Genomic DNA, 11382 nt, shown 5'->3' with positions numbered 1-11382 from the left:
ACTTGATAATGGAGGTTTAGGGGAAGGGGAGGAAAGTTCATCGCTCTCTTATCAAGGCGCGCTGGCATTTCTCCTTCAGCTGTAACATGTCATATCACATCTCTGCTCCTTTAGAGATGTAGCACCTTTTGTGGAGAGATACTGTACGTTCCATTTCACCCTCTATATGCTCCATGTGGTATATTCATTTGTATCCCATTTGGCACTTCTATAACCTGTTCCATCAATAGCGATGGTTGTGATAGCTGAACCGACAGACATGGGGTTATTATTGAACGTTGTCACAGCAGTCTCTTACTCTACTGTACACCTCTCTACATAGATTCACATGGTTTCAATTGTTACCATTTTATGATATCCAGTGACTATCCAGTGAATATCCAGTGAAATGTTGTTTTTAAGTGAAAAATATTACATTGGATTGTATTTGTTTCCATTTGTTACATTCAAGAGATAATAGGAAAGTGGTTTTATTAGTTGAAAAAATATTTAACCATGGAAATATGATTTAGGTATAAATTCATATAACTAGAATATGTATAGACAACCAACATAAGTCTTCGTTTTTAGTTGGTCACTGAACTAATATTCATGTTTTAAATCGCTACACTGTTAATCTGCAGCCACCTAACACTGTCATTTGTCATTTATGACCCTCACTGTAGAGAAATGATATTAACTTAAATCCAAATTGGATGAAGTTCCACACCAGGAGATGTGGAGTACATTATTATATGGAAGAATATTTGAATACAAAGTCTAGCCATCATCATCCACTAGGAATCCACCAGTGTTCAAACATTTATACATTGAGATTTTGTGGTAACATTTCTGTGGTAACATTCTGAGTCCCTTGAATGCCATATTGCCACATAGAAAGGGATACTATGGTTGAGTGATTGTTTACTACTGAACCTACTGCACCCACCATTCAGAACATACTTCACTGGCTCACATGGATCGAACTACGGTGTTACTGTATGTGGACTGTACCTATATAGATACCACTTGAATGGAGGTGAGGGCAAATGTTCTTCATTTTAAATAACAGGTCATGTTATTGGAGATCTAATAGTGGAATTAAAAAGAGGTGATGGGTTCAGGTTTGGGGTGTCTGTCTCGCTCTCCCTCTCTCCCACCCCTCCACCATCTATTCTTTAAATCACACCAAGATGGCACCCTGCCACTGAGACACTGCTCATTAGCATTCCGAGCTATGCCAGTGAAGAGAGACGCAGAGAGAGATGATGAGGTTCCCTATTCCTCTTTCTCTCTGTCCCTCTGTCCGCATAACAGCAAAACAAACAGATGCCAGCGTGGAGCATCTTGGGTGCTATCTGAGGAGGATCTCTCCACACACAAAGGGACATTCATTGGGCTGCCAAGTTTCAGTGGAGACCAGAGAGAGCAGGAACAGACCCCAGAGTCTAGCGACAGATGATGATCTTATCGAGGGGGGGGGGGGGGGGGGGGCGACTCTTTAGTCACATCATCAGTTGCCTCTTGCCAAGAACTGTGGCATTTCACTATTGGGTGTTGAGCGGCGTTGAGGGGGACAGAGCGGGTAGGGTTTGTCAGAGCCCCCTGTACTGGAGCTCACTGAAGGCCACTCTTTCTTCAGGCCTTGTCTTTGATTTGTGAGAAAGGGTTCAATACAGTGAGTGTTTCTTTTTTACTTTGTCTTTAAGATTTATTAAGGAAATGAGCAGAGTGGGAAGGTGAGAGTTTTGACACTTGAGTTGTAGTCTCAGTACCTCAGAGAGGGAAAGTTTGATAAACAGTGGTCATTTTGTCTGGGCTAAAGATTTCCCAAAGGAGGCTTCTTCGCTTTGACCATCCAAAATAACATAGATATCAGGGAGTATAGATTGTCTACAGACCCCATTTAGATAAAACCAGTTGTCTATTATCATAATGCATGTCTATATATTTGTTTTCTATAGATAGTGGACTCCTAAATGCTGGTGGCAAATGGAGAGATAAAGTATGAAGGCTTATTATTTTTCAGCTGGTATTTTTGTTGAGGTCGGAGGATTGTATCTGCAACAGATGTCACACACCAGCTGGAAGCCAAGGTCCTCAGGCAACATTTGGTACGGGTCACAAACAACTGGCACACAGACAGTGTATGAGGACCTCAAACCTCCAATTGAATTGTACCCCCCTCTCCCTTCTATCTCACACACCTACTACCATCCCCCCATCTCGTACCAACCAGAGAGAGGGGGAGGAAATGAGACAGAGAGAGAATACTTTAACCACTTGTACATCGTTACAACACTGTTACATAATATGACATTTGTAATGTCTTTATTTTTTTTGGAACATCTGTGAGTATAATGTTTACTGTTCATTTTTATTGTTTATTTCACTTGTGTATATTATCTATCTATTCCCATGCCAATAAAGCCCCTTGAATTGAATTGACTTGAGAGACTACCCGCCCGCTGGGGATGGCTGTAGCTAGCGGTCGTTGTGTCAACAGGGCTAAACAGGACCTAGCATCCAAGTGGTTAAGGGCCTCGCTCTTATCAGAGGACAGACAGAATGCATCAAGCGGTGGCTGCATGCGCTCCTTCTCCCTTGCATCGCACTGAGGGAGCCTGCTGCCTCTGATGGTGGCCAGCTGTGCTCCAATGTTTAATCATTTCTCTCTTAATGAGCTTAGCCACCTTCCACCACACCGTCAGTAACGCAGTGGGCAACAGACAGAGAGGAGGAGGAGGAGAGAGATAATCATCCCAGTTAATTCTTCCACAAAATAAAGTTGTCTGGACATACAGTAGGCAGTGCTGTCATTGGTATCATACAAAAAGGAACGTTTACAGTATTGAGATGAGAATATTACTCTAGTTTCGGCATAAATTTGTACATTTATCCAACATCAAGTAATTGTTCGGGCTGTAATGTTCTTGAAATGCAGGTGTATTTTATAGCGGAGGGTGTAGCTGATGGCATCAAAAGAAAATGAAGTATTTCTGAAGAGAACTCTTCCTGACTCCAGGGTGTGATTTGACCCAGGTGTGTGTGATCTTTAGGAAACAACAACAACGTAGCCTATTGTTAGCGTAGCCACCCGTCACCCAATGTTGTTTATGCATGAGAAGGAGCACATTAGATGAAAGCATTTCCATACAAACAGACTGACACAATAGCGTGTCACAGATACAAGGCTGATATTTACAGTATAGACCTCGTCTGAATAGGTCATTATATCACAGGAGTGTTATTATAAAGTTCAGTGATCATTTCACTTCACTCAACATGCATGGAATACATGCCCAGAATACTGATTAGCAACAACATCAGTGCACATCTAGGTTCAAATAAGTGTTGCAAACTAAATGTATGGTTCATACATGTGCGGTAACTACAGTAAGAATGTATCAACAATGAGAAATACATGAATACCTTCTGAGTCTGTTTAGATTGTGCCGTACTGTATATTACATTCACTTTACAGTAACAAAGGTGGGAACATTATGTGAAAATGTGCCTCAATAAAAGGGTGATAAGTTAGAGTGCTGAAGACAATCATAACACTTGGCTTCAGTCAGAGGGAGAGTAGACGTTCACAGGAAGATAGAGCAGATAGCGCTTGAGGGGGAAATGTGCACTTGAGAGGCCTGCATGACTTTCCTCTCCCCCAGAAACCCAGCGGTGACCACGCTACGGCCCCAATTATCATAACTATTTTATTAATCACTGTCCCAAAAAAGTACACTGAATCTAAGAGATAAGATAGCGGGGGTGTTTTAGCTAGCTGCGCTAACAGTGCTATCCTGTTACACAGTTCATTAAGTGTAGCTGTGCACAGCACTAACAAGGGGCCTAGCTTCTTCCTGGATCAATTCGCTGCCTCTCTCGCTGCCTGCCAGTCACTGAGCCTGGCCCTGCGATGTCTCACAGAGATTATCTCTAGAGAAGACACCTTTCAGGCAAAGTTACCGGCCTGTTGTTTTGATTTGTTTTGATTTGAAACCCTCCAACTGATGATGATGATGATGGATTCATTATTTTGGCTTTATAAGCAGATGGCTTAACCTGCACTGGTTACTGTTTTATGGACATGAGGAAATATGCATGGGGGAAATAAATAGTAATCTCTCAATGTGCCCTTGAGCAAGGCACTTAACCATCATTTGCTCCAGGGGTCCTGTACTACTATGGCTGACCCTGTAAAACAACACATTTCACTGCTCCTATCTTGGGCATGTAACAATACAACATTTTTTATGGATATTATTATTTGTCCATTGTAAAAATGAGATGTATGTATAAAAAATAAAAATAAAATAGCAGGACACTTCGCAAGATGCCTATCACAGAAAAAGAAAGAGGAGCACTTTTGCAATGATCTTATTTAAGGACAAATTCTACAAATGACTGTGTTTTCTAGGGAACTGGAGGATTTGGCTGACTGTTTTGAGATTCTTGGTGTTTTATGACATGATGACTGTTTTGAGATTCTTGGTGTTTTATGATATGATGACCGTTTCGATGCTTGGTGTTTTATAGGAGAGCTGGATGCGTTCCACAAGGATGGGGAGCGTCGGATCCACAGCCGCCAGCAGCTCCCTGTGGGAACCACGTGGGGACCTTTCAATGGGAAGATCGAGATGAACATCGATGGCAGCGGCATGGTAGGTCATGCTTTTAATGTCTGTCTCTTTCTTCCACTTATTCTGTCAGAGTCACATTGTTACTGGGGCTGCTCTGGGAACATGAAGAAAAAAAACAGAGAATATCATCAAATTATCTGTCACTCATTTTCCCAAGACTTTGGTCCATAACCTAACCTTCACTTTGCTAAAAAAGTTAGTATGTTTAGTTCACCAGTCATCTGTCGTTCCTAGAGGCTTTGCCCGCCAGGCTACTAGCAAGTTCCTTCCACCAATACAATACAGTGAGAGTGGGTGGGTAAAGCCTATTCTACTGGAAGGAGGAGGGAACCAATTCCCATGACAGAGTCAGACCCACAGAGTTGACTTTTCAGGGATCAAATTGGGCCTCACAAAAGGCTTTGGTGTGCATTCATTTCAACCATTTAATCTGCATATTTTACGACTAAACACTTTAATTGATGAATTTTTTTAGTCAAGTCCAGACCCTCGATTCAATGAACTAACGATCCATTATATTGGATGTTACTATTCTCACCCCAGCTTTACACCAATCCGCTGGCCTCGCTTGTCTTAAGACATCTCAGTGAAGTTCCTCTTTAACGTCTGGAAAATATGTTGACCTGGTGCTCTGGTGAAACGACGAGTCCTCCAGGGTTTTGATATTTCATTTTGCATTTGGATTAATTAAGAAAATTCTTATTAAAAATTGTAACCAATCTCATATTCATCCTGTTAAGAAACATAAGGAAAAGTCCACTAGGATTTTAGACTCAGAGGCCCTGCCCGTTCTTGTGGATTTCTTTAACCCTATAACTTTATTAAATCATTCTCTGAGCTGTTTCTGACTGTTTTCTAAGCTCCCCTCACGGTTCCAAAGTCATCAATGGCTTTAAATATTTCATCTAACCATGAAATATGGACTCTTTTTCGGGTCCAGGCCTGTTATCCTCAAGCAAAGAGTGATTCTAAGGATGAGCACCTCAAGCCACTACTGTGCATGACATGCAAATATAGTTCTCTTCCATTTTTGCATGAATTTACATGAAAGGTGGGTAGCCAATGTGACAGTCTATTGCCCTCAGAGTGAACAAGTGCATCCTCATATGGTTGAGATGCAGTTATCAGAGTATTTGTACTAAAGGTTTCCTACATTTGTATACTTCATAAACATGAAGTTAAGATGTAGTAACTAAATACATTTTAAACTGTTCACATTCTAAGAGACTGAGCTGTTGGACAATATTGTAATGTTGTAGGTTGATAGTTACAGCCCTCTGCCTTCGCCTGAATCCTTCCCTGAGATCCTCCTATCTTCAGGCGTCTAACTGAGCCAGGTGCTAGGCTTCACCTGTAATGGCTTGTGGAGGGGTTACAAAGAATTGAACATCTTCTCTCAATTAAAGGTAGAGGAAGAGCTCTCTGGCATATTGCCTTTAAGGATATCTCCTGTGTGTGTCTATTCTCATGGGTACATAAGCTATGCTTCGCTGCTTGCCCTCCTCTCTCTTCTCTTAGTCTCAGTCATCTCTCAAATGAGCTGCTGGCTGTTAGCAGCTTCTCACAATACCTCATTAAAGCTGAATTCGAGTAACTTATTTTGGTTTTATTGAGCTGCCTGTTTTACTGTGATACGAACATATTTCATATTTGCCGTACCTATAGATAAACAAGAAAGCTGGCAATCAATTCCCTCCTATTTCCATCAGTGACTCATCTTACACTGCACGGCTTAATTTACCAACCACCTGGTCGTTAAGGAGTTTTGCTGGAGTATATATACAGTAGTACTGTAAAAAAAAAACATTGGCAACTAACCCAGAAAGGTATTTTAGCTCTTGTTTTCTAGTGAAGGAGGAAAGGGACTTAGTTGTATTCTGCGTCTTAACGACATACTGCCATTTAAAGACAGAAACCAGCTCTAAAGTCTCACCCAACCAGAGAAAGCCTTACGAGGTGAAATAAAATAGGGACTAAGAGAAAAGAGCAATGTGAGGGAGAAAGAAAAGAGAAAGCTGTGTAGTTTTGATGCATGTCAGACCAGCCTCGTGTTCCTCTACAGGGTCAGGAAGGCAGTATAAAGCATTTGAAGGTAGAAATAAACCCTGATTGTTTCATGGGTCTCTACTTCATTCACCCAAGAGGGGCTCTCAGTCATTCTCAAGAAGTATGACCTCTAGGGACTATTAAATCTCTTCTCTCTGTGTTAGATTGTGAAACCACAGAGGTGAGTGAATTACCCAATGGCATGGCAGCTCTCAGGCATTAACGTCACCTGTCTTTCTCTCTCACACTTTGAAATCCAAGCTGGAAACACGTGACCTTCTTGTGTGATATTGATATGCCCTCGATGGAATCGAAAGGGGTCTTTCAGACACGTCACTCGCAGACTTCTGTATCTAGTCTTCCATGATTGTAGCATACATTCAAAGTTAGCTAGTACTGTGTGTCATGCGGTCTCACCACTTGAAAAAGTCCCATGATGCAGAAATTCATTGTGATTATTCCATAAAGCTTGCACTTGTAGTGCTGTCCATTATAGTAGTAGCAGAGATTGTCAGGGGTGGCCAGTTGTGAGTCTGATGATTACACCAATGAGGAGTGTAGTGTTCAGGAGTCAGAGGGGACGAGTGTTAACTGCATGCAAACTGTGTTAGCTCGTTGAGCTAAAGCTTAGGATTTAAGATGGAGGACCTAATGCGATTTTTCAGGTCTCAGGCAAGGTTAGTTTCTATGGGTCTACTGTGGGTCTGCTGTGGGTCTCTATGGGTCTACTGTGGCTCTCTATGGGTCTCTATGGGTCTACTGTGGGTTTACTGTGTCTCTCTGTGGATCCACTGTTAGTCTCTACTGTGGGTTTCTATGGGTCTGCTGTGGCTCTCTATGGGACTACTGTGGGTCTCTATGGGTCTACTGTGGGTCTGCTGTGGGTCTCTATGGGTCAACTTGGGTCTCTATGGGTCTGCTGTGGGTCTCTATGGGTCTACTGTGGGTCTGCTGTGGCTCTCTATGGGTCTACTGTGGGTCTGCTGTGGGTCTCTAGGGGTCTCTATGGGTCTGCTGTGGGTCTGCTGTGGCTCTCTATGGGTATACTGTGGGTCTGCTGTGGCTCTCTATGGGTCTACTGTGGGTCTGCTGTGGCTCTCTATGGGTCTACTGTGGGTCTACTGTGGGTCTGCTGTGGGTCTGCTGTGGCTCTCTATGGGTATACTGTGGGTCTGCTGTGGCTCTCTATGGGTCTACTGTGGGTCTGCTGTGGCTCTCTATGGGTATACTGTGGGTCTGCTGTGGGTCTCTATGGGTCTACTCTGGGTCTCTATGGCTAGGGAGTGATGGATGATGCTGGGGGAAATAGTGGTGCATTACAGTTGTCAAGGCGGGACTAACAGACAAGAGGAAAGTGAGAGAGGAAAAACAGGGGGGAAGAGCATGACAGGTAATCTAGACATCTGTAGGACAGAGATAGGGTCACATCTCCAGCCTTTATCAAAGAGGAAAGCAGATTTCACAGCTGATGGAAGGCTGTGGCAGCAGCCCCAGGCTGCAGGGGTGCTGGGTTTGTTGTGAGGTACTGTAGCTATCCACACACAGCCTGCTGCTGCTATAGGAACTTGTTAACACACACACACCTCTGGTTAGACACTCCAACCAAAGTTGTTCTTCATGCTTTATCGGTGTTAGATGATCACACTAGGTCTAAATGTCCCCCCCTTTTTCCTAGTTGATATTGTCTTCAAAGAAAGAAATATAAGTGGTACTTTAATGATGGAATACATTGAACTGATTTTAGATTCTCGGTGTGTTGTATCAACCATAGAAATAGAATGTTCTCTCAGTAAATGATTTATCCCAGAAGGACACAGGGACTGAAGTCTAAACAAAGTAACTGCCTAGTGTTGGAGTATTGTGTAGTGTGTGAAGGAGAGGGAGAGGGCACAGAGAGAGAGAGGGAGGGAGAGGGCCCAGAGAGATAGAGGGAGAGTGACAAGAGATAGGGAGAGGCACAGGGCCCAGAGAAGAGAGATAGAGGGAGAGAGACAAGAGAGAGGGAGAGGGCCCAGAGAGAGAGGCAGAGGGCCCAGAGAGATAGAGGGAGGGAGAGGCACAGAGCACAGAGAAGGGAGATAGATGAGAGAGAGAGAGAGAGAGGGAGTGGGAGAGGGCCCAGAGAGAGAATGAGAGACCATTGAGCGAGAGCCCAGACAGAGATAGAAAGTGAGCTGTCCAAAGCTGCAACCCCAGCTTGTCAGTACCCTGTTTTTCTCTCTCTCTTCTCCTCTCTGACTGATGGAGCTGCCAGCGCTCAGCCTCATCCTTCACTTCTCTCACTTCTTCCCCTGATCAATCAGACTATTAAGCTCCAATTACACCAGCCAGCCCCTCCACACAAGCAGGTGAGCGACAAGCACATTCAGCCAGCCAAACCCAAACACGCACGGCCCAACCAGCCAACACTCCCAAATTAACCCAAATGAATAGTGACACTGAGACATAAATGTCTGCAATCGGGGGCTAAATGACACGTCTGTGTCGAAGCTATTGAGTAGCAGGTGTCTTAAAAGTAGTAATTACACAAAGCGGGACAGGATGTGAAAAAAGGCCCACGGCTGGGCCAGAGTAGGCCCCAGTGTGATGGTTAGCTGGGTTCTGTCTCTAGGTGTTGATAATTGATTCAGGCTAATAATAAGCTGCGGATTTGGAGGCCTGTCTGTTCTAGATGCGTGTTACTGAGGCTGGAGCCTCCTGCTCTATGCTCATAATGCTCATTATAAAGGTCTATTGTAAGGCCTGGTTTCAGTGACTGCTGATCTTTTTACTTTAGCCCTCAGTTGGTAGTGATGAAAAGATATTTAGGGCAGTGTACGTATTGAGGTCAACCCCTAAAACAGACAACAGAAAACAGGAGGCAGGTGAGTTTATATCATTATTGGCCATATCCTGGGAACACTACATTTGTTGTGGTTGTGCCTTATATATCAGAAGGAAAGGAAAAAGAACAAGAGACAATGTTTTTGTATATTGTAAGCTATATTGTCCGTGATATATCATCCGGTGTGATGTGTTTCTGAGTGGAGAGACAGGAAGCCACATCAGGGAAGCAGCTGGCAGTGGAAATGTTGTCCCATGTGAAGCAAAGGCCGGGGACGAACACTGTGTCATGTTCTTAAAAATGTTTGTGTTCACATTAAGATATTAAGACATTGTTTTAGTTTCACAGTTCTTCAAAATAAGTTCTACATTTCTGTCATGAATTTTGTCAGAAATATGTGTATTATATACTGCAACCATGTGATTGAGGCTAGCTGCTACAGTATTCTTTATCGTCTGTAGTATTATGTGTGTTTTCTGAGAAGAGGAGACTCTCCTTTTGGTTGTGAACAGTGAGTCTTACCTAGAGAGTGGAGACAAAAGGGGAAATGACAAGATACTGTCCTAATTTGCAGCTGGGAGAGAGGTGGTGTCTGTCTGGCCCAGGAGGGGTTTTATAGTGTCATTTAGAACAAGGTGAGAAATGAGGTCCTGCCGTCCATGCTCCAAAAAAAGCAGAAAAATGATTCAAGCCATCACTCAGACATTTATCTCCTCCCGGTTCCCACCCTCTCCCGTCAATATGTTTATTGTTAGCTACCCCCTAAACTTGAACAAGTGGTGGCGCGGATATTTCTGCTCCGAAATTATATTTTTCTTCTTGTCATTGCTTCATTAATCAAGAGAAGGCATTCTGAAAAATGTTTTGTTTTGGAGGCTGCAATCTATTTTTTGTGTGTGTGTGTTGTTGTTAATCTGCGCCCGTGGCAGGTTTCCCCTTCGAAACGCAGCGCTAAGCAGCGGTATCGCAGGCCTATTGTTGTAGCCTCTGTCATAGCAAGGAGAGCCTGATGCAGGCCTGGGCGAGCCTGATAAGGAAAGAGGATTCAACATGGCTGGAAAGGAGAATCAGTGGGACTTGAGAGTGGAGTACGGATGGGGCAGACGCGCACACAGAGGTCCGCGCGCATGCGGGTGTGCGCCCACACACATGTACTCGCATGCATACGCATACTCACACTCACACGTAAGCATGCACACACGTACTCGCGCGCATCCATACGCATACTCACACTCACACGTAAGCATGCACACACGTACTCGCGCGCATCCAAACGCATACACACACTCACACATAAGCATGCACACACGTACTCGCGTGCATCCAAACGCATACACACACTCACACGTAAGCATGCACACACGTACTCGCGTGCATCCAAACGCATACACACACTCACACGTAAGCATGCACACTGCGTACTCGCGCGCATACAAACGCATTCACACACTCACACGTAAGCATGCACACACATGCAAGCAAACAACTCATCATCATCATCATTACACTGGCACATGCCCAGGCAATTATTTACGGTATAACATCCAATTGCATATGCAAGAAGACACCCCATGAGATAGTAGTTACAGTACACCTCTCTGCTACTGCTTATTGGCAACACACTGACTGCCACAGCACCATACAGCACACTAAGAAATAACCAAAAGACAACAATGTATTTGATTTCTTGTATTTTGTATATAAAGTCGACCTATCCTTTCTGTCTGAAAGTAATACCCTCTTGGATGTGGTTGGTAAAACCAGACAATTATCTGCACTAACCGGATTTGAATTTCTCTGTTGGACACACAAATAATTTTGGCATAAAGAATGTGGCTCCATCTAATGAAATAATGGCCCTAAATTTTAGGCTGGGAACCAATTTGTGAT

The 11382-nt window shown here is 43.6% G+C and overlaps 1 protein-coding gene across 1 annotated transcript in view; it reads left to right on the top strand.

The window, feature by feature from the left end:
- LOC110511176 (zinc finger protein ZFPM2) overlaps positions 1-11382 on the top strand; it is a 194043-nt gene that overhangs the window by 98015 nt on the left and 84646 nt on the right. Inside the window, exon 4 of the mRNA XM_036971043.2 lies at positions 4519-4643. Within this exon, the coding sequence (XP_036826938.2) occupies positions 4519-4643 (125 nt within the window). The remainder of the gene's footprint in view (positions 1-4518; positions 4644-11382) is intronic.

The sequence above is a fragment of the Oncorhynchus mykiss genome, chromosome 3, assembly GCF_057628025.1.
Source record: "Oncorhynchus mykiss isolate SJ-2025 chromosome 3, ASM5762802v1, whole genome shotgun sequence".
Lineage (NCBI taxonomy): Eukaryota > Metazoa > Chordata > Actinopteri > Salmoniformes > Salmonidae > Oncorhynchus > Oncorhynchus mykiss.
The sequence above is the reverse complement of the archived record's forward strand: the minus strand, read 5'-3'. Positions and strand labels throughout refer to the sequence as shown.